At 34.6% G+C, this 25,698-nt stretch overlaps 1 protein-coding gene across 1 annotated transcript in view; it reads right to left on the bottom strand.

The window, feature by feature from the left end:
* Positions 1-364: 364 nt before the first annotated feature.
* Positions 365-25,698, bottom strand: part of LOC126818473 (DNA-directed RNA polymerases I, II, and III subunit RPABC1) — a 31,167-nt gene continuing 5,833 nt past the window's right edge. The window contains exons 7-8 of the mRNA XM_050545917.2: positions 25,265-25,343; positions 365-1,478 (exon numbers count right to left, since the gene is read on the bottom strand). Coding sequence (XP_050401874.1) covers positions 1,413-1,478; positions 25,265-25,343 — 145 coding nt within the window. The 3' untranslated portion in view covers positions 365-1,412. The remainder of the gene's footprint in view (positions 1,479-25,264; positions 25,344-25,698) is intronic.

Raw genomic sequence — 25,698 nt, 5'->3', positions numbered from 1 at the left:
ACGAGGTTGGACAGGTGACCCTACTCCTTGTCATCTTTAAGAAGAAGATTACAAAGCGTAAGGAACCTGTTCCCGCTCCAAAAATAGATATTAAACCCCATTTCTCTCTCTCTCTCAAACCTGGATCCCATTTCTCTCAAACCTGGGATAGCCTAGTTCCCTATCCACACACCCAACATATGTCATCTGAATTTAGGGTTGAGGTAAAATAGTACACCCACTATCCTCCTTTTTTTAACAAAGCTGCAGGTTAGGGTTAGGAAAATGTTCTAAAATTATTTTTACACAAACTGTATCTGATCAAAACAAGTTGTTTGTTGAAGTGTCACCTATCATCTTAATATAGCTAAGAATAAATCAAATATATTTTTTTATTAGTTATTTATTGTTTACTTTTCTATTTACAACAATGGTGACAAGCAGCTGTCTTATTCTTTACAAATTAGATATTTCATCCCAACTTTTTAAAACTGCGCTGATAGGTTTTACATGTATTTATTTACAATGAATATTTGTTGTTTTTTTAATATGATAATTCCTATCTCATGGGAGGACAAAATACAATCGTACTCATGTTTTTAATATACAAAATAAACAATCTTTATTTAACTAAAGTTGTATTTTAATACCGAGCAATGTAACCAAGCCTTGAGATAAAGCACCTGGCACAGACTTTGTCCAGAACAGATTATCACACAAGTCTGGACAGACATTATGAAATGAAATGAAGTGGGGTTTAACGTCCTACCGTTCTGCTCCGACTGGGCTAATGAAGACGGGCATACACCATACAGTGTGCTATGAAGGAAATTTTGCCCTGACAGTCTACTCTTTTATTGAATTCCAACTGCCAAGGGATCTTTTACGTGCACGCCAATGTTTAAACAGGATCTTGGTTTATTGTCCCATCCGAATGACTAGACAGCTGTTCTTGTCAGGCCCTCCGTCCTGCACCACTGACAAGGGTGAAACCATGCCGGAAAATCCTGTTAACTTTCTTGACCAACACTGAGATCAAACCCGAGACATTCAGACTAGCGAGCCAGCCTCTTACTCACTTAGCCACCGTGGTTTCTCCTGCGACAGACATTGTCAGGCACGATTATTACATAATGTATATGTTATAATATATACACTGTGTGATAATCTGTGTCTGACAAACAAAACCTGTGGCAGATGCCTTATATCCAGACTTGAATGTCACTTATTATTATAATCTACCGTATATTCAGTTCTGTGTAGTAGCAAATTGTTCTGAATTGTCCATGATGAACTCAAGTAAAATGCAAATTTAATGAAAATTTAAATTTCAGCTGTATAAGTGTCAATGAACTATTGAATATTTATGATATAAATGAATGATAATTGATGATGTATGTGATGATAATTCCTCCCCAGCCATGATGCTTTCGTCACACAACAAGCCTGTAACTGACGTAACGTCCTGCTGTTTCACTAGGTCGGATAATCTTAACAACCTGAAACATATACAATATTACACATTACAAAAACTAAAATGGCAGATAATCCAAATGTTGGCTTACATGTACATCAACAAACAGCTTTGCCAGACTTTTTAAGGTAATCAGGCAATTCAAACACACTCATCTACATACAGCTTTGTGGTACATGAAGTCCTTTTGGAATCTGAATGTCATGATATCACTCAGACATCAGAAAATGCGATATTGTGAAAGTTGGATCTCTAAATGGAACATCAGTCCAAACATGGCTAAATTCCGTTCAGTATATGTTATATGTGTGAGTACATTATAGTATGGTTTAAGCCATCTAAATTCCATATTGTCCACAAAATGCAAACTGCAATCAGCGATTTTAGGTCACATCTTTTTAACACATCTTTAAAGTTAACCCAATCTGATTAAAACACAGTTCCTGTTCCATTTCATTTTTTATAGTTCAAAATTTCGTTTTACTTGTCTTCGCAACACTAGGATCTGGAAGAGTTGTTAAATAACAGGCCTTCTGGTTGATGTGAGGAATTAGCCAATGAAACGATCTGTTACGGTGAGTTCTTGGCGAGCTGTGCACGAAACTGTGGGTAAAGTCATAGGGCCAAAAGTCGCTTGTATGCCCCCCTGACGCTACCTCCCACTACAACTCCTATTGATCTTCATGTAGTAGAGGCCATCGAAAGTATAAAAAAAAAATTAAACAAAATATAGATCTGTATTTCAAACAGATTGAAGTTAACCATAATATTCAAAACATATAGCTAGGGTGTAGTTTAGATCAATTCAATCTTAGTAACAAAGCTAATATTTAACATAATCCAATTTAAATTAGGTTTCCATATATTAAATGTATTTTAAAATTTGTGCGTCATTTTGCATAATATTTAAAATATATAGTTAGAATGTTGTTTAAATCAATTCAATCTTGGTAACAAAGCTAATATTTCACACAATCCTATTTGAATTAGGTTTCCGTATATTAAATGTACTTTATATTTTGTGCGTCATTTTGCAGGTCATGCAATGACATATACATTCATTAAGTCTCAAGTTATATTGTAGCTTAAAGTAAATTATAGTTTAACAACCAAACTAGGAGACATTGACATCTGTATTTATCAAACCTGTCTCCCTAGGCGACATCATCTCAACCAATCAAAATACAGATATAGCATAATGACCCCCTCTGGGGAATGATACAAGCCAATCAAATCCTTTGTTCCTTACAGGCCTATCCCTGAAGGAAACTGCGTAGATCCTTAACATCTAATTAATTGAATAATGAATGGTTACTGGTTTCAAGACCCCCCTAGTCTAGCCCTTCACTCTCCTATAATAAAAATCTATAAAAGATTTGTGGGTTATATACCTGGGGACATATTTAAAGAAAGAACTTTTATTTTGACATTTTAAAAAGTACTAACACCGGCAGAACATTTTGATACTGGGAATTTAATTGGCCAACTTATTGCGTAATATAAGTACTTGGATTATCTTAAGGCAAGATGCTCTTAAATCTTACTATAACTATTCTACTCTGGAATATAAATATGTATCCATTGCAACTAATTAATTTTCAGATCTTTAACTGAACAACCTCTATTAAGACGTTTTTCCTGTATTTGTTCACAAGCTTCAACCATTAAAGTATATACGTGAACGGAAATATAATTCAGTAAAATTCGTAACTCGATAGGGGTTCTTCTTCGTCTCTTAATGAACAACCCCACAGGGTTTGAACAAAATCAATCAGTAATTCTGTCCTTAATGTACATAATACAAAATGGCAATGTTTCTTAGTTGTGGTTATGGATGCAAAACAACAGATGTAACCATGTATGTAAAATAATTAGAGCGAGCTGATTAAAATTTTACCCTTATTAATCTTTGATCAATGATGTGGCTCGATTGGTTCTATAATCAGTCTGGAATCAGTGCTACATATTTAGTGTTTTAATATTCCACATGATTGCACATGACAGGCGCACGCCCCACCCCTATTTTTTTGCGGTGGCGACCAATTTTTTGCTCCATATATTCTCGCGGGAAAGGAGAACAAAAAAATTTAAAATGGTAGTGATCCCCATCGTAATTTACTCCGAAACAAACCGGTTGGTGATTTGGTTGATTGCCCGTCAGTCCACCCACTGAGGGCCGGGCTACGCCCCCCAACCCCCTTTCTGAAAATCCTGGATCTGCCCCTGCAAGATGAGATAAAAATTAATAGAAACTAATATAATAGACATCAGAAGTTTTGAAAGCGGACATATTTGTATGTCTTTGGTTTTCCATATGAATTGTGTAAAGGAATTGATCAAAAGTATATTCTCTGTGTGCAAGCCCATTTTATGTTCTTTGTCTCTGATCGATGTGTATAATAAATAAGTAATGATATTTCAGTCACTATGTTAATATGCAGAAACCAACATATATCTCACTATGATATGTCAATTCAATCGATTGTCTACAAGTATAAGATTATAATATGAATTTGTATAATGGCTATGTCAATACAATATGCTGCCATCACCCAGATAAGAATAACCGTAAAGAGTACAATAGTTAATCAATTACTGCATATAACAACCTGGTCTACTAGGTCATGACATATAGGTAAAATTTAAAGAGAGGGAACCAGGGCTTTCACTTCAAAATTTTGATCAATATATTTTAGTGTTTATATGTCTCTAACTCAATATCATCCAAAGTCTTCAACATTGAAAACACGAATTATTTTTCAATTTAAATCAACATTGATGTTGTGATCTTACCGGGAAAAGATGGGCTTCTGATATTCAATATTTAAGACAAAATAAACAATTTACCATTGGTACACGAATCATGTACCATAATGTGTTTCAGCACCATTTGTAATAAGGGACCTCATATTCTTATGTGTAATAAATACTATGATTGCCATTCGATTGAGACTTCTGGCGTATTTCGCCTAACATAACTGATTTGAAATTAAGAGTAAAAACGGAAACGATTGAATGTAAATCAGTTTAAATACATTCATATTACATTATTATATGCGTTTCGATCGAATTGTGTCTATTTCTAGGTCCCAAATATTAGCGATTTAGCTTCTTTAACTAAAAATTTTGAAATTCTAATTTTATGGCAATAGCATATGTAAATGAAGTAAAAGATAAATTCCCCCCACTGGTAACTTTCTCTGGCAAATGTGACCGAAACAAAATGAAGTATTAATAAACAATATTAAACATAAGGGCTGCATACCTCCATCTAGATTGTAATCTACTGTACTTTCAATCCTAGCTATATCATACCAGTCAAATTTACCCAATATGAGACATTCTTGTATGTTTGGTTTTTAAAAATTCAAAGCAAAACACAACTATGCAGACTAATACAGGCAATTTGATTGACCATTAAGTTCATGCGATCTGGACAACCACAGCTTTAAGAACCTACGGATGCCAGGAAGGATACGCCCACATTTTGCAAGAGATGGATAGAGAACAAGCTAAACAAAAAGCAATTTTCCGTAAAATCAAGGGGCATAATTCAGGAAGTTACAATCCGATATGCACGAATATCGACAGGACGGACGGATAAACAGGGGCGACAGAATAATCTGTCCGCATGAAAATGTAGGTGTATAAAAACATGTCAGATCTAGCGATTGGCGTCCTTGTAAAACAAAAAAAAAAACCAACAAAAACTACAGTCTTTCGTTTATATTAATTCTATATGTGTAAATGTAAATGACATAACACAACTTATTGAGGCCATATTTTATTCTTTTTGAAATACTGCAATTGCTCTTTGAGCACTAAGCTCAACAAGACAATTCCAGATTAATTTTTTTTATTCTTTTCAGTTGTTTAATCCACATCATGATACCACATTTAATTATCATTTGACAATCAATCATGTCATCAAATCAAATAATACAATAGATTTATTACAGATGGTTTTATATAAAAGTATAAATGGCTTATAGAAATAAGTTCTGCGTAGATTGCTTTCAATCAATGCAAATTTCCAGCATAGGCTTTGACTTAAAAAACATTTTTTACTGTAGAATTAATCACCATTCACGGAATATTAAAATACAAGTAACTCATTTCAAGTATTAAAACCAACATGCATTGAGAAGGCATTGTAGAATTTATCTCAAGTCACGTATCAAATAAGCAGCTTTGTATAATATTATTATAATATTATTAAAAAGGCATTATGTAAAGAGCTAAATTGCAGATCTTTCTGTGGGTCTTAAATGTTATATATAAATTATCAATTAGAGTAATTAGACATTTCTTAACTTGACAAGACCATAATCAACTCTCGATGCCATCAAATACCTCCGTTATTAAATAGATTAGAAAGGTTTGGCCATTTAATGATTTATATCAAAAATGTAGAAACAAGCCTATGACTCGAATGACCAGTACGGTGGTTACAATCAATGCACACATCTACAACCATTGATATCTTCGTTCAGAAATATTATAGCAAGAACGACCAGTACGATGGTTACGATCAATGCACACATCTATAACCATTGATATCTTCACTCAAAAATATTATAGCAAGAACGGCCAGCTCTTTATCTAAATCTTACATAATGCCCCTTTAAAGCGAGAATTTCATATTTTCCAAGAAAGTCAAAACATAATTATTTCTATGTCTTTTGCTCAATAGGTTATCAACTCACTATTATACGACCATGGGCATCATTTCCCACCCTTAAAAATCATTGACACAGGAAATAATAACACAATTACCTCCCTTGTTTTCCATTGCCTCCATGCATTAGCTATGTTCAAACTTTGGAATTTGAAGTTGAAAATGATAGGATTAATAGGATTATTCTTTAACAAGGTAGGACTGTTTATGGATACCAACTATTTTAAGGCTTTATTTTAATAAATTTTAAAAATACAACTTAAAAATATGAAATTGTAGCTTTAATATAAATTAAGTTTTATAATTAGTTTGTTCAGTTATTAAATGATGTAAGTTTGAATTGAATATTGTCATACAGGTTAATATTTCTACCCTGGTTTATTCATTGATCCACATACAAAACCCAGATAATGAAAATGAAATATATATGCATCAATAGAATCAATATAGTCCTGCCATATAGGATCATTATTTCTCTTCATTATATTTTCTGAAATGAAAATGAAATGAAATGGGGTTTAACGTCCTGCTGTTCTGTGCCGACTGAAATAATGAAGACGGGCTACGCCATATAGTGTGCTATATTGAATTCCAACTGCCTAGGGATCTTTTCTGTGCTCGCCAATGTTTACATGGGTCCTTGGGTTTTCCGTCCCATCCGAACGACTAGACAGCTGTCCTGCACCACTGACAAGGGGAAACCATGTCGGAAAATCCTGATGAACTTTCTCGGCCAATGCAGGGATTGAACACGCGACCTCCAGACTAGCGAGCCAGCTTCTTACTGTAGCAGCATGGGTTGTCTGTCAGACGTGGAGAGCTGAAGACGCTAAACCGGTCACCGTATAACCCATGCATCGTTTCTTACTACATATTTTGGAACAGCCCTTGATCGTCTAGTATTGTTTCTTGTCGCATATGTAATTCCCTAACTGGTAGGACGGATCTTTAAATGCCACTCTGACATCCCATGTTAGTGACAGTTTCACATTGTGATTGAATATAATGCATCTTAAATGATATCATCAACGGGAAAAACAAATACCGCATTTTGGTTCTACATTTTATATTAAATACTGCTACATACACGTTACATAGTTACAAGCATAATATAAAGTCATTCTCTCTAACCCGCTCCCATGCAGACTCAGCGAGTCTGCTGATGGAAATTCATACATCTCCTCCCTACAAGAGAGAGGGGGGTTTAAAGTCCACTCGACACAAACTAGGTCATTTTGGGACTAACACATGGTTGAATTTTATTTGGATAGTTCGCTTGCACATTGGGATCTTTAGTAGTGGGCGGAAATCGGAGGACCCGAAGAAAACCCATGAGGTTGGAATCACGTGTTGGGATTAGGAATGAGTTGTAAGAAATTTTGGTGGATAGACTATTTCAAACTTTCTCTCGTTCAGTGATGGTGCTTGGTGCTTGGAGGACTCAGAGAAAACCCACGAGGTTGGATAGGTGACCCTACTCCTTGTCACGTACAACCACGGAATCAAAACCACGCCAGTTCACTCAATGACAGACCTTATGATACAGCGTGCACGTGCTAACCATTCGGCCATCCAACCCCCCATACCTACAAGAACTACATGACTTTCTCATCTAGAACGCACATTCTATTAATTATATATTCTGAGATTCACACCCATTAATTATTCTATTGGCTAATTATCATGTAATTAATCATGTGATACATGTAGGTCACTAATGCCAAATATAAAATGGTAATTTTCCGATCATGTGTTTTTAGACATAGAATCTATCCTTAAACTTAGACCTATTTTCCTGTTATTCTCACAATATTTCATAAACAATTTAATTTGCAATTTAAATAAACTCATAGAATATATCCTTGAATTTAAATCCCTTTTCCTGTTATTCTCACAATATTTCATAAATAATTTAATTTGCGTCTTTAATAAACTCATACCATAGCTAATATACTGATAATGGAGAATAATTAATCAAGATATTATTATAGATATGTGTTCTTTAGCACAAATCCCCCATCCATATTACTACACTCACCCACTTAGCCACCATGGCTCCCCATTCTATTTTCTGTTTCGTTTTATCTTAAGTCTTCACCTTGTCAAACAATTGTATAGATTGTACCTTTTAGGCCCCTAATAAACATTTAAACCAAGTTTAAACAATTAAAAGCAGAGTTGTTATGCTCCAAAGCCATGACCAATCAAATTGCTTATTGTTACTTAGCCTAAGAAGAAAATTCTCATCATTGAACTTAACTTCTTCAAGGTGTTGATATAATGAATCTATATTCTGAATTAGAACCAAAGTAACCGTGTTCCAAAGGCTTAATCAATCAAATTGCTTATCTCTGCTTAGCCTTAGTGGAAAATGCGCATGATCAAACTCTGTCAAGGCATTCACCTGATAGACACATACATGTACACCAAGTTTTAACATTCTACCTCAATTAGAAGTAGAGTTATTGTGACTAAAGTCTACTTCAGACTAAGCAGAAAATGATATCATCAAACTTAGTCAAGGTATTGAGGTAATGAAAATATACACAAAGTTTAATCATACTCACTCAATTAGAATTAAAGTTATCGAGCTCCAAAGTTACGACCAATCAAATTGCTTATCGCTCTGATAAATGCTCATTATCGAAGATAGTTGAGGTATTGGTGTAATGAAACTATACACCAAGTTTCATCACTCTAACTTAATAAGAACCAAAGTTATCATGTCTCAAAGCATCAACCAATCAAATTGCTTATCTCTGCTTAGTCTAAGCAGAAAATGCCCATCTTCGAACTACGTCAAGGCATTGACCTAATAAACACCTACACCAAGTTTGAACACTCTAGCTGAATTCGAAGGGGGGTATTCCAAAGTCTTGAACAATCAAATTGCTTATCGCTCTACTTACCTTGAGCAGAAAATGCTCATTATCGAATTTAAGTCATGGTATTTATGTAATGAAACTATACACCAAGTTTCATCACTTAATTATATGAAATGAAAATGAAATGGGGTCTAACGTCCTACTGTTATACTCCGACAGGGCTAGTGAAGATGGGCATATGCCATACAGTGTGATATGAGGGAAATTTTGCCTGAACAGCAAGGCTACAGCCTACTCTTATATTGAATTCCAACTGTCAATGTGTACACAGGACCTGGGTTTTACTTCCCATTGTAATGACTAGACAGCTGTCCTTGTCAGGCAGAAAATGCTCATTATCGAACTTACTCAAGGTATTGATGTCATGAAACTATACACCAAGTTCCATCACTCTCACTTAATAAGAACCAAAGTTTTCATGTCTCAAAGCATCAACCAATCAAATTGCTTATCTCTGCTTACCCTAAGCAGAAAATCTTCGACCTCCATCAAGACATTCGCCTAACAAACACCTACACCAAGTTTGAACCATTTAGCATAATTAGGACAGTTATTGTGCCCCAAAAAGTAATTTTTCACTAGATGATTATTTCAAAAAGCTGTCAGAGAAATACATATGTAAATAGAAGTTTCATGCAATGCAGAGTGTATAACAATATATTTTTTTTAAATACAATTATGACAAATAAACAGTCGGCAGCTAATCCCACATAAAGTTATACTCTTGCGTGTTAACATTAGTATATACGCCCGTCCAATCCAATAACAGGTAAGTGGGTAGGTGCGACTGCGACCATCCCAACAGCTTATTCCTGATCAATATCTAATATACATGTATATTATACTTCCATTATGTTAGTAAACAGATTATTTTGTGCTAAATGTAGACATGAACCCAAAGATTAAGATTAGTTTATAAATTAAGAATATAGCCATTTATATATAAAGTATATATAGTAAATATGCCAATAAAAACTTAACCTGGGTTTATTGCCAGGTGCGGGATTAATTTAAATTAATTCTTCCTAAACTAATTGTGTATTAATAATAAAACCTTTATCTAAAATGGCATTAGGGAAGATTAGATAAAGAGTTGACAGTTCTCGCTACAATAATAGTTCAAAACTAGATAATGAAAAGAGAACATGCTGAAAATTTCAGTTAAAGTAGCTAACTCTCTTACTCAATATCATCCAAAATCTTCAACATTCAAAACACAAATTATTTGTCAATTTAAATCAACATTGATGTTGTGATCTTACTGGTAAAAAATGGGCTTCTGATATCTAATATTTAAGACAAAATAAACATTTTACCATTGGTACACGAATCGTGTACCATAATGCGTTTCAGCGCCATTTGTAACAAGGAACTCGGAAAACTAGGCTAAGCATATTCAACAAGTCATGTCAAACGGTGACATCATATTCTTTCCTGGAGAGCATGCGCAATAAATACTATCGGTGTAGACTTGAATAACCAGACACTAGAGATTTCAATTCGATTGAGACTTCTGGCGTATTTCGCCGAACATAACTGATTAGAAATTAGAGTAAAAACAGAAACTATTGAATGCAAATCAGTTTATATACATTCTTGTTACATTATTATATGCGTTGCAACCCATTTGTATCAATTTCTAGATTCCAAATATTAGCGATTTAGCTCCTTTAAATTACTTCACTCTGGTTAGCATAGAATTATACATGTAGACTAGCCTCGATCATCATTACTACTGTTGTTACGATAACAATCAAAGTCTCGATTATCCATTTTTACGGTAACTGCATCCTCCAGAAAACGTATATGAATCCACTAAATATCGCAGGCATCCGATGGCAGCGAGAGTTAATTATAATTTAAATAACATTTAACGCCTAAAGAAAGACCTGTAATAATGTATGTTTAACCATTAATAAAGTATAAATATTTAAGAAATGAAATGAAATGTGGTTTTATGTCCTACAGTTTTGCATCAGGGCTAATGTAGACGGGCATGCGCCATGCAGTGTGCTATAAGGGAAATTTTGCCCAGACAGCGGTGCTACGGCCTACTCTTATTTCAAATTCCAGTTGTTTTATATTTAAGAAGACATATCTTACAGTAAGTGAAGAAAAATTGCATCCCACACAAACACGGAAAGAGAAACAAAACAAAATGGAGTTTGAGGATGTCCTGAATGTATTCTTAAATTATTAAGGCAGTGATTCTCAACCAGTGTTGCGCAAGGTTTTCCTATGTGTGCCGCGAAATTTTGAACGGCACACTAACAAAATGTGAAAAACCATGTGATCCCAATTGAGTATTCACTGGTGTCTACTGATAAGTTCATAGCTGTGTTTTTCTTTATTTAGTTTGAGTCATTCTATGTATCTATGACTAGTCTCTGTCTACAGTTGATTTCCATCTGACTTACATGTACCATGTTTTTATTTTGCAAAATCCAAATATTTTTCATATATTTAGCCAGGTGTGCAGCTATTTTTTCATGTGTTCCAAGGTGTGCCGTTGGCAAAAAAGTTGAGAACCACTGTATTAAGGCATTAATGAAGAGCTAAATATGCCTATTGCAGGGTTTTTTCTGGCTCCAAATGTTACATAAAATTTAGATATTCATTCACATTGACTAGCCCATAATCAACTCTGTTGACCATCAAATGGCTTCGATATTGAATGGATTATACAATGTTGAAAACATGCCAGACCTCTGCTAAATGATAATATGTCTGCCACTCACAGAGAGACTTTAAATTGAAGGATTGAGATTTTGTTTAAAATCTGGACCATGGTACTTGACAATCGCAAATATGAACTATCAATTGGCCATTTTTTTGTCAAAACATCAAACATTCATAACTTTGCTGAGAATAAAGTGAATTGACAGCAATGATCAATATATTCATTACTATCTTTCTCTCAATATAACATAATGCACTTCAATAAAATGAATGGGTTTTTTTATGTCATACTCATAATGTTCTGAACCCAAAAGACATTATTTTATTGGCTCTTGAAGCATTTCAGGTAATCTTTTGTACCAAGGGTTTTCATCGCTACAAAGATTTAGTTGACTAACCATATACTTTGCATACCTGAACAAGCTAGGTGACGATACAGTATATTTGAAGTGGAAAAACAACCTAAAACTAGAGAACTTGTAATGTAAAAAGAGTGGAATGGGCTAATGAAATGAAATGAAATGGGGTTTAATGTCCTACTGATCTGGGGGCAGTTTCACAAAAGTTCGTAACTTTAAGAAAAAAAACTACGTTAAGAAAAACTTACGAAAAAGATACGAATTATTTAAGCCGGTTTCACAAAGGCCGGCGTAAGTTTTTTCTTAACTTTTTCTCATATCTTTTTTCGTAAATACGACGTCATGTTGCGTCACTTCATTCACACTTCTGTAAACATTCCCACGGACTGAATGTTGACAATGTAGGCATTATAGCCGTTATGTTTGATTTGATCCTTACCTTTTGAAACATAAACGACGAAATGATATATTCCTTATATATATGCTAAGATTTAGCGGTGTATTTATGAATAAAATGCTATTTTCATGCCTGTTGTTTACTTGTTTTTGTTTGCTACGTCATAGCGCGTGACATAGTACCATACGTCGTCTGTAAGTCTGCCAAAAGCCGAAATGGAACCAAAAAGGCGAAAACAAAATTGGAACCCGGCAGCTCTCGGTGTTTTAATTAAGGGGGTTGAACAGAATTATGGGATTCTGAAGGAACTATGCAGTGAACTATGTAATTTTACGACGAGTCCCCTTATCGCTTTCCCCTTATCGCGTGTCATGTTGAAGCTTAAAGTTAAAACAAGACGATAATTCGTACGTTTACCTGAGTTTAGAATCAGCTGTTGCTTGAACATTAATGGAATGAAACCCTTTCCTGCAGACGAACCGCGGCTCATTTTCTCCCGATGGTGCTATGATGGCAACTTGTGTACCATCAATCGTTCCCACTACATTTGGGAAGCCTGCTATTTGGTGAAAACCTTCCTTTGTAGAATTGATATCTTCCATGGAATAGGGGAAATTTATTGATAATTTATCGTCAACACAGGTTGTTATTGCTCGTGAAACACGATAAATTACTCTAGACACTGATGGTACACTCATCCCATGTGCATCAGCAATGAGTTTTTGGAAGCTACCTGTGGCATAGTATCGTAATGCAATCAGGACTTGTACAGGTGATGACAAGGATTTCGATCGGTAAGTTGCGGTTTCGATATCATCATTATTAATAATAATACAGTTAATAAGATGTAATATATTGGTCCGATCAAGTCTGTACCGCGAAACTAACTACTCATCGGTATGGGTGTCAAGAGGGTTTAATCTATCCCAGAATATTCTCTCTCGTCGAAGTTGCCGATCCGCATAAAGTAACAAGGCGGCCATTTTGTCAAAGATACGAAAAAAATTCCAACTTACGACAAGGTGAGAGTTGCCGTAGACTTTACGATAAAAGTTACGAATTTCGTAAGTTAAGAATTTTAGTGAAACGCGATTTTTACGTAAGTTTACGTTACGATAAACTTACGCAAATTTTTCATCGTAAGTTGCTTTGTGAAACTGCCCCCAGCTCCATAACACATACACCATACAATGTGCTATGATCGAAATTTATCCCGGGCAGCGGCACTATGGCCTACTCTTATATCGAATTCCAACTGCCAAGGGATCTTTTACGTGCATGGCAATGTGTACACGGGACCTCGGTTTTTCGTCCCATCCGAACGACTAGACAGCTGTCCTTGTCAGGAACTCCGTCCTGCATCACTGACAAGGGGAAACCACGCCGGAAAATCAGGAATGGGCTAATGAAGACGGGCATATGCCATAGTGTGCTATAAGTATGAGGGAAATTTTGCCCGGAATGCAGCTCTATGGTCTACTCTTATTTTGAATTCCAGTTGTCAAGTGTTCTTTTACGTGAGCACCAATGTGTAAACAAGACCTCAGTTTACTCCCATCCGAAGGACTATATGTTGCCCCGTGCCTCGCCCTCTGTCCTACACAACTGACATTCGTATAAAAGTTCATGCTATCATCACTATCTAGATTTTGGAAGGTGTGTGAAAGGACGTTTTTGTTTGTGATTTATATAATGTACGTCACAACCAGGAAACTGCTCAATTCATAGAGGATTTTGGAAAGAATCAGTATTGAGGTAGCATAATATCTAGGTTTTTGGTTGAATGCATGGTTTATTACTCAATAATATTTCTGTCATTATAAAAGGATTCCAAGCTTATTTGTCACAGTCTTAATTATCCCGATAATATATTAATGATTTTGGGTCAAACAAATAATTTCCATGGTATAATTAGTACTTTATAACAAATCCCAAAACACAAACACCATCTCGAAAACCAGATGCCTTCTATAGAAATTCTAACAATGATTGCATTTTGGTATAAATTTTAAACTTCATCACTGTATAGAATTTTATCACAAAGCCATCTTTTACCATGAATATGGAAATTCTGATCAATGTATTGTCTCTCTGATAAAAATGATTTACATTTTTTAAAAAAAGCCCCCCAGAGTACTGACTATAGATTTTAAGATCAAATTTCATCTCCATGCATAAACAATATACATCATTGACTAACCTTTTTTCTCATAATTTGTTTCCATGGAAACTTGCCATCCTTATATTATAGTTGACAGTTTGGCATATAAATCATTTTTAAGTATTCTGATTACTTGATATTAAACACTGAGTGTTCTTTTTATGGCACCTGATTATTATAATTTGAAATTTAAGTGAATTTTACCGAATCAAACCAAATGGGTTTAGTGTGGCAGAAAACTGTTAATTTCTACATACAAAAATAGCCCTTAATAACCTAAATTAATTCATGGACTGAAAGTAAGTTACACTGACGTAAGTCAAACATTTTTGATGTGAGATGCAAAGAATCTAATAGCCTGTTCAGACACTTAAGTTGAACTGGTTTAAAAACCCCGGGGATCATTAAACCAGTTTAACTTTGTTGTCTGAACACAAATGTGGGGCAAATAAACCAGTTTAAAAAACCCAGCTCGCAACCTGTCTTTGAGAAGGCTTTTTATTTCAAACTGGTTCATCTTGGCCGTCTGAATGGGTTGGCTTAAATCTCACGGCTCCAGCTTGCTTTGAGCATGTGCAGTACGCAATAAGTTACATTCCTGGGAAAATATCGGGGTCAGGCAGTGTTATCAAGAGTGCAATAACCGCATAAAGAATATGAAGCTACTTGTGAGTAGTTAACTATAAGCGCCGACCGAAGAGGTCAGAATAGTTAAACTGGTATCGATTATAGTATGTGTGAACACAACATGATTCTGTCTTAAAAACCCTGGCGATTTTGAACTGGTTTAAAAATAAGCGTCTGAACAGTATATAATGCTAGCAGACAAATCATTACAAAATGCTAACCATAGCTGAACTTATTCATGAATTTTACATTTTTTTTATTACAGTCTGTAAAGGGTGAAAAGTTCAATGAGTGAATTGGGAATAACTCTGCAGGCACCAGACGACAGTAATTTGATAAAATTATGACTTAATGACTGTCAATAAACAACCTGCAGAGTTGACTGAACGGGCCCTACTTACAGTAATTTTTATGTCGTGTCTTGCGTGATCGATCAGAGGAGACAAAAATTACTGTTCAAATAAATTGGTTGGTTTCATATACCCGATAATATAAATATTTAAACAGCAATGGTCTGTCTGGTTGGCAACAGTTTTTAGAATTCTAGATGTCAAATCCACCCCTACTACACTGCAGTGCCACACTTAAAGATTTGAGACCATCACAGCATGTCTCATAGTATTTTTAGTGCATTAAATAATGGCTCGATTTTTTGGAAATCGGTGATGGAAGACACCCAAAATGAGTATTTTGATCACACAATTCCCACTGTTCTGTGAACTGTTACAAGTGTTGAATGAATCCCAAAAATTATTCAACACCAATATTGGACAAAATTTTTTTTGACACAGTCACCAAAATCAAACAGTTAATTCAGTACCAGTATTTCAGATCTCACAGCAGAAGCCAAAATCAAAATTAAAAGCAATTTTCATTTAGACTTTTAGATATACTATTGATTGATGGCTGTTTTTACACCGGTCTTGAAAAATTTATACATGTTGGATCACGAGATCGACTGTCATGGAGACACAAGATGCAGAAACCAGGATTTTTTTTTTCATAACCGAAATTTGATCTGGCGTAACTGGCACCTGGCACATCGGTCTGCTCTATTCAAGCTAGGGCTAACTGACACAACAGATTGTTCCTGTGAAATATCATAGCTTGAATATGATGGCAGTAACATTCAAGTAGAAATATTTTAATAATAATAAAGCGAGTTTTAGATTGCATGTACTGTACAACCATTTTTTCCAAATGGAAAGAGAGAGAGAGAAATGGGGTTTAACGTCCACTCGACACAAACTAGGTCATTTCGGGACTAACATATGGTTTAATTTTATTTCAAAATGTACTGTACAACCATTTTTTCCACATGGAGAGAGAGATAAATTGGGTTTAACATCCACTCGACATAAACTAGGTCATTTCGGGACTAAAGTATGGTTTAATTTTATTTCAATAATTCACTTGCGCGTAGGCGTCTTTAGCAGTGGGAGGAAACCGGAGGACCCGGTGAAAACCCAGGACGTTGGGCAGGCGACCCTACTCCTTGTCACGTACAATCGGGGATTCGAAACCACGCCAGTTGACTCAATGACAGGCCTTATGATACAGCGCGTACATGCTAACCATTCGGCCAACCAACCCCCCTTTTCAAAATGGAAATAAATTAAAATTGGGTTTAACGTCCTACTGTTCTGCTCCATCTGCATTAATGAAGATAAGCGTACGCCATACACTGTTATGACGACAATTTTGTCCAGACAGCAGCACTATGGCCAACACTTATATCGAATTCCAACTGCCAAGGGATCTTTTAAGTGCACGCCAATGTATACATGGTTCCTTAAGTTTTTTATCCCATCCAAATGACTAGACAGCTGTCCTTGTCAGGCCCTCCGTCCTGCACCACTGACAACGGGAAACCAAATGGAACAAAGCCATTTTATTTCTCAAAATTTAAGACCATTAAATATAGTCTTCTTGTGCTTGAAAGGTTAAAAAAAACGCCTGTCCATTGGTATCAGCTTTTAAATTGACCTTTTCAAATCTGTTAACCCCTATAGTCCCGTAAGTCCCCTATATAGGATATTAGCCAGAAAGTATCCAACAAAGATACTATTCTACCCAGGATTACAATAATACCAGGTTCTAAATGGTCAATGCTACTTCATATACAAGACACACCAAGAAAACCAACAAGGGGGGTAATTTAACAACCCTTGTCCTTTGTCTTCTGAGTCCAATATTAAACACAGAGTCTGAAAGTGAACGATGATAATAATAGGCTGGATGTGCCTGAAGGCTGACCAATCACAATAGATTAGACACTGATTTATCACCCAGACTAGCCAATCAGAATGAGTGTTATAATGATAAAATAGATGATGATTTATTAGTTAGTTTATTTTAACGAGAAAGATGTAGTAGACCAACAATTAGATAGTCCTGCTGTTGTACCTATTATCGCACCATCTATTCAATTTTGCAACAATTCACAGTCTAGTTAAGCACGTCATAAAATTAAACTGAATTCAGTACCATAGGATCAATTTATTTTATTTTCTAAAACTTTGGTCCTCTTAAACTTAATTTGAAGAAGACAATTGGGGCCATATGTTTCATAGAAATGTCTTAACTGCAAGCTACTGATTGTCATTTGCATGTTTCGGACAATATAGAATTTTTATAAAGGCTCATTCCACATTAAAATGTGCTCAGATTAGTTGATTAACATCTAATTAAGAAAACAAGAACAAAAACAAAATATCAACATATTCAACGGAAAGGGACCACTTATGACTTGATATCCCCTTACAGATTCAACTTTTACAATATTGGAGTTTGCCAAGGTTTTAAAGACAGCCTAAATTTTAAACTGTCAGCGAGATCTAAATAACCCTGCAAATGCCAAGCTAATAAAAATTAAATTTCAAAATAGAATTTCTAAAAATAAGGTATTTTTTGTCTGAAAATAGAAACAAATTGGTTTGCATAGGGAAATAATTCAACTATTTATGGAACCTATTAAAATCCCTACAAACAAGCCTGAAATATTTCTGTAAATTATTCCCAACTTAAGATCACCGTTTTCCTGGATCAGAACATATTATTCTGGTCTAGAAATATCCACACTGGTTGCTCTACTAATCATGTTTTTAGTATAAACTGCCTGGATGATCATGTTAAAAATAAAGATGGCACTAATGGTCATTTGACATCAATGGTCAATGTCCTGGTCTCATTTGACATTAAATAACCAAACGTGCAGTAGAACATGTAGACATACAACCTCAAAAATAAGTGCCCAAAGGTAGTTGACTACAGGGCACATGTAACTACCATAGTAGGGCATAGGGCAAAGAAAGACTGAAAAAGAAAGATCCTGAGGCTTTTGTCATAAATGAAATGGGGTTTAATGGACATACACAATGTTGTGTGCTATGAGGGTAATTCTTTCCAGACAACAGGCTTTCAATGTACATTGTACTCTTTTCCGCCAAAAACATTTTTTTTGCTGACTAAAAGATATGAAATTTATTTTCACATTATGTTTGTCCACTAAATCTGCCCCCACCTCTGTGCACCCCTACTCCCAACACGAACGCATATGCCAGGAGGACCTCCTTGTTAGTCATCCAGCGCAGAACTCATTGATCCACAGTGGCTCCCTGACTAAAAGACTGACTAAAAGATATGAAATTTATTTTCACATTATGTTTGTCCACTAAATCTGCCCCCACCTCCGCGCACCCCTACTCCCGACACAAACGCATATGCCAGGAGGACCTCCTTGTTAGTCATCCAGTGCAGAACTCATTGATCCACAGTGGCTGCCTTTGTCATAAGACTGACTAAAAGAATGACTAAAAGATATGAAATTTATTTTCACATTATGTTTGTCCACTAAATCTGCCCCCACCTCCGCGCACCCCTACTCCCGACACAAACGCATATGCCAGGAGGACCTCCTTGTTAGTCATCCAGCGCAGAACTCATTGATCCACAGTGGCTGCCTTTGTCATAAGAAATGAGAAATCCAGACATAGTTGTTATATTGGTTATTGACAAATAGTTCAGATGGAAGAAAATTTCCAAGCACTTGTCTAAAGTAAACTTGGTTAGTTTATAATAAAAACAATATTCCATTTAACAAATCTTTATTAAGTCTACAAGTGGAGAGATATGGATTCTATTGTTGTAATACTATTTGATAATTTATGCGAAATTGTATTAGACGAATATAAGTGCACCAGAGGACATGAGTTATAATTTGATATATACATATGTTTTATTTGTATTCTCTATTATCAGTATATTAGCTATGGTATGAGTTTAGTTAAAATGCAAATTAAATTGTTTATAAAATACTGTTTTGCGAGAATAACAGGAAAAGGGCTCTAAGTTCAAGGATAGATTCTGTGTCTAAAAACATGTGATAGGAAAGTTACCATTTCATATTTGGCATGAGTGACCTATCACATGATTAATTACATCATAATTAGACAATAGAATAATTAATGACTGCGAATCTGAGAATATATAATTAATAGAATGTGCGCACTAGGTGAGACAGCCATGTAGTTTTTGTAGGGAGAAGATGTAGGAATTTCCATCCACAGACTCACTGAGTCTGCATTGGAGTGGGTTAGAGAGAATGACTTTATTATTATGCCTGTAACTATGTAACCTATATGTACATGTAGCAGTGCTTAATATAAAAGGCAGAACCGAAATGTCAAATAAGCTAGCACTACCTATAATCTTCACTAAAATCTCTTGACCGCCTTCTTTTTAAATCTTGGGTTGGATGGCCGAATTGTTAGTGCATGCACGGTGTATCATAAGGTCTGTCATTGAGTCAACTGGTGTGCCTCGCCAACCTTGTGGGTTTTCCCCGGTTCCTCCCACTGCTAAAGACCTCTACGCGCAAGCAAATTATTGAAATAAAATTGAACCACATTAGTCTCTTTCATTTTAATCTAAATGAATCCAAGCTGGGAGATTATCTACCATTGACAATATATTTTTTTTTCTTAATTAATTGTTAAATAACCAATCTGAGTACATCAGATGATCAACACATCAATATGTTCATGTTGACTTAAATGAAGGAAGTTTAATTACTTCAAGCAAAGAGAATATTCAAATTAATGAATAGAAAACTAATTCTTCGAATTCAGTATTTAATGTATTGTTTAAAGTTTCTTTTCTTTTGTGAGAGATTTGTGTTTTCAAGAGTCAACCAGTGGAGGGTCTTTTCTCCACAAAGAGAAAAACTAATTTTCCGAGTTCAATCTTTCATCAATTTGTTTTAATTTTTAAGTGTGGACGTGACAGATGGACATTTGTATAAAAACAGTTTCAATTGTGCCTTCATCTCATTTCCTCCATCTGAAGACTTGAAATCCCTAATTTACACCCTTTAAAGACAGTTACATCTCGAGGCGACAAAATCTACACCCCAATAATCACTACTATTATAGGATCAAGAACTAGTAAATGAGATTCGACAAAAATTGTTAGAGTTGGGTTGGCGAGAAATAGCAGAGTTATTTAACTATTATTGTGTTTAGCCCGAGGGAGTTTATGGGGATTTAAGGGTTGGATCAACTGTTTCATCTCTATAAAGGTCAATAAAGTAATAATAGAGGCTGGACAATAGAAGACAAAAAGTTGGGGATTAGAGATCACTGGGGGGCGGAGCTACATATACCTCAAGGGTATGAACGGCACACGGGTGTTCGATTTATCTTAAGGCTTTAACGGTTGTATTTATTTTTATACACATTGCCTGGATTTGAACTGACCAATCAATGATTTGGCTATATATTTAAGTTTTGGAAGTTATTAATATGTTAAGTAGGAGATTATTGGTGTATTAGAGAATGATGTTAGTTTAAACAGAGGGTAAAGGGGTTAAATAACACATAAAACTGTATGTTTGGCTGGTTTAATAATAGTGGTATACAGGTCTACCATATGTTGCCCAATGCTTGGTTAATCTCAGAAATGAGTTAAACTTCGATCAACGTGTAATGTGTTTAAACGACAGGCTGTCCAACCTCTTGGGTTTTCTCCAGGTCCTCCAGTTTCCTCTCACTGCTAAAAACCCCTATGCACGAGCAAATTATGGAAATAAAATTGAACCATGTCAGTCCCAAAATGACCTAGTTTGTGTCGAGTGGACATTAATCTCTCTCTCTCTCTTTTTTCAGACAGTATCTAAAACCATTGTTGACTTGTCGTACTCGCCTATAATGCTTTATATATAGATAGTTCAAATCAGTCAATCAGTTGGAGAACAGTCAGTACAATAGGTAACTGAATCTTCGCATGAAGATAGGTTGCCATGCAACCAATCATACATATGTGGTGGCTCTGAATTGTCACATATGATTTCAATGTATATATACTGTATACATGTATGATTGCATAATTATCGAAATATTTGGATATATTTTTGATCCTGGGGCAGTCTAACAATTGACACTATAGAGTTTAAGTCAGACAAAAGCATTAAAGATATAATACATATGGTAGGCTCAGTTATGTCAATATTTTGCAAGAAATAATTGAAACTTGATCTTTATAAGTTAGTTTAACACACATTAGCAAACTTATCTGAAACAGTGATGTATTTAGAAGCCTTTCTGTTTGTAAAAAGAAGTATAACCAAACAAAGACCCCCTTATCAAATGTATTAGTGTTTTTTCCACTACAAACTAATATTCTCTAGTTTATGTCCAATTCCCTATTAAAACAACCATCAGTGTAGGTGACGAATGTTATTGAAATTCAATACATACAACAATGAATAATAAAACAAACATACTAAATATACAAACACCTGTTGTCTCATCAATATACAGGTATCATATTATTCCAATAAGTTGACAAGCAAAATAACAACACAATACAACCCTAATAGACCTGCCTACATGAGTACACAGTTCTATTGTCTTGCATTATTATAAAAATTAAAACATTTATATATATTTTTGTGTAGATCTATGAACTCTTCCAATAAATCAATATCTACAAACATGTGTTACCCATGCCATGAAATAAGGCACCTGTCACAGACTTAGACAAAAATTCAGGCTTTGTAAGCCATATTTCTTTTGGTGCCTGTCATAGTTTTTATTGATATTTTTGATTATGCCGACACCAAGTTCAAAAAGTCAGATACTGGTTTATTAATGAGTGACATTTTAACAGGTACAACTAAAATTTTATATTCTGGATGGGTCTTTCTCCATTAGGAATTTGCCAGGCAACAACATATGCCCACCTGTGTTTTGAACTATTTCATAGAGATTACTAGTCCCTCTAAAGATTTCTAATTTTATAATGTAAATATAGCTTGCCAAGCAAGAAAACTTGCGCTCACCAGCTGCCTAACTAGGATATCAGTCAGACAACAACTTTTATATTTCTATAACAGTTTAGAAAACACTTAAAATCCACAGGAATTTTCTTCTCCCCAATATAAAAAATTCCCAAGGATTTCATGAAAATAGGTCAAGAACAGAATCCTACAATATAATAAACCCCAGCACTGCCAAAGGCAGAATACAATTACGTATTTTAAAAGAAATTTCGAAACTTCTATTTCTTCAACATACCAAGTTTGACATTTCTTATAAGTATATAACTGATTACATATTGGGTAATGATCTAATTGAATAATTATATTTCAATTTTCTGCAGTTTCCTAATTCTATCTGGATAATCACCGTTATATAAATACACTTTTATAGTTTGATTTCTTCAACATACCTAGTTAGTGTGCATTTCTTATAGGTGTATTACTTATTATATCTTGTGAAATTACATAGTTGAATAATTCTGATTAGTTCCTAAATTGATAGTTTATTAACCTTTTGGCATTGTCTTATCTGGATTATCGCCCTTTTAATTGTTGGTTTTTATTACATTTAACTCTTGATGTCATTTGGCAAACTACCGTCTTTTACGTCACATAATTCAGCAGACGTGATCCATTCACTTAATCCGATATGTACGTTTGTTTGTGATTTCTACGTATCCTGTCTTGTCCGTAGATTTGTTTTGTGCAATTGTGTGAGGTGCAGTCCCCCCACACTTGCTATTAGCATAGTAGTATTCTCTGTCATTGACACCCAAAAGAGATTATTTTATTGGCTCTTGGACCATCTCAGGTAATTCGACTCTTATATCAAATTGCAACCACCAAGGGATCTTTCACGTGCATGCCAATGTGTACATGGGACCCTCCATCCTGCACCACTGATTCAAAAGAGTGGGATGGTATATTTCGATTAACAATTATAACAATGAGGTGTAATTTTGTGAAAATGCTCAAAATTGAGCATATCAACAATTCCTAAAACATACATTATGCAAGAGCTAAATCTGCCTATTGTAAGTCTTTATTTAGGTTTCACGTGTTATAGAAATTATTAATTAGACCTTTATTTACATGACAAGCTGAAAATTAACTCTGTAGACCCTCAGATGGCTTGGAAACAGCTTGGATTTAAACTAACAGTCGTCCATTCAAAATTAAATCAATAAATGGCTGACCAAGCTAACATTTACCGTTAAGTCACTGATGTCACTACTAGAAACTGGTGATGAAAGGCCTGCCAAGCGAGGGTACCATTGCCATTGAGAATGTTACTTGATAATTGAGAATATGTGGGTGGAGTTATCGTCTGTCAATCAAACAATCGGCAATTGTCGTAGACGGTGCGTATACAGTCGATGCCTATTTCTAGTCCAAACTTCCAACAGTGATAACTCTGTTCAAAATAAAGTAATTTGACTGAAATTTTCAATATTTTCTTTTTTTATCATCTATTTTTGAGTTATTATAGCAAGAATGGACAACTCTTTATTAAACTCTTAACTAATGTACCTTTAAAATAATCTTACAGAAAGTAAGTTCTACAACACAAGTTCAAGAAAGTGTGGAGTGACCATCAGATGGGTTAACAAACAGATAAGGACAACAATCAAATAAATATACGAAATTATGAGTGTATAGAAGTAAGAGAACCTCAAAACTTGAGATGTAAGTTTCTAAACAGGTATTCCACCTATGTAATGAAACAATATCACCAAAAACATTCAACTGAACATTAAAGATGCAACTTTTTTCATATCACTAAATGAACAATTGAGCAAACTTTAAATAATCCATAGAATTTTTCAACTTTCACATTCATAAGCATCAAAATGCAATGTATCTTTAAAAAATACATTTGTTTTTGTTATAAGTTGTAATACAAGCCAAAAAACAATTGCTGTAAGCGCAATACCAAAGTTCAATAAAAATATGTGCAGCATGTGAACTCCTCAAATGAGAAGAGGTAAAGTTTTAATCTAATAAAATAATCTGTCAAGAAGTCTACCATGTTCTCCACAATTTGTGGATGGTTGATGCACACAGGTAAAAACAATAATGACTATGCGAGGCGAATATAAATATTCTGACAAGATCTATTAGAAGTTTATTTTGTTCTAGATTTTTGACAAGCTAATAACAATGACGAAGAATGATGCATCGATGGCATTTGTCGCTAAAATATCGTATTTCTAACAGCCTGATCCAAGCTAATATTGTTTAACTTTTTATTAAGCAAACAAAATCAAAATACCAGTGCTAGACAATGTCCCAGCTTGCATTCAATTTAACATACCTATTATTAATTTTTCGTAAACAACAAAATGGCGGCGGCCTTACAACAAAGATCAATGAAATTTCAATTCTACATATCTCTGCATATACTGAACGGAATTAGACCATTATTGGACTGATAGTTCTATTAGAGATTCATTTTTCACCATATTGTCGTTTGTAAATGATTACTATTGCTTAAAATGGTGCATCTGTGCCCTGTTTCTCGAAAATCTTAACTAAAGATAAAATCCAAATTGTAGTAGATACTTCAATTTTGATTGGCTAAACACTAAAATCAATCTAATATTATCCAATCAATTTACTAAAATTTGGATTTTATCTTAGCTAAAATTTTATGAAACATGCCCCAGGACTTAAAATGTAATTTTTGATGGAATAAATTAGATTTTACCTGCCCTCGTTTTAAACCAAAATATCTGGCTACTGGATCACCACACTGTATACGGGGAATCATGGCTTCCTTTAATTTACTGATCCATGGTTAAGGTTTATATGATTAGTTGGTAATAAATGCATTTATCCATGTATATAATTTTAAATAATTAAATATGCAGGATATATATTAATTGAGCTATAATAACATTACTTGAGAGTATAAAGAAATCTGATACATGCAACCATACATTAAAGGGACATAACTCTATATAGGATGTTGATCAGACCAATTACACATAACTAAATTTGGGTTGCTTTGAGAATATCAAGTTATTTTTCTAAAAGAAAGAATGCAATGAAAAAAACCTTAAACAATATATGATGCAGAGTGTTAAAGCTAATCATAAGTTACCATTCATTCATTCATACTCAAGAGTAATAAAAGTTTAA

Source organism: Patella vulgata, chromosome 4, assembly GCF_932274485.2.
Source record: "Patella vulgata chromosome 4, xgPatVulg1.2, whole genome shotgun sequence".
Taxonomy (NCBI): Eukaryota; Metazoa; Mollusca; class Gastropoda; family Patellidae; genus Patella; species Patella vulgata.
The sequence above is the reverse complement of the archived record's forward strand: the minus strand, read 5'-3'. Positions and strand labels throughout refer to the sequence as shown.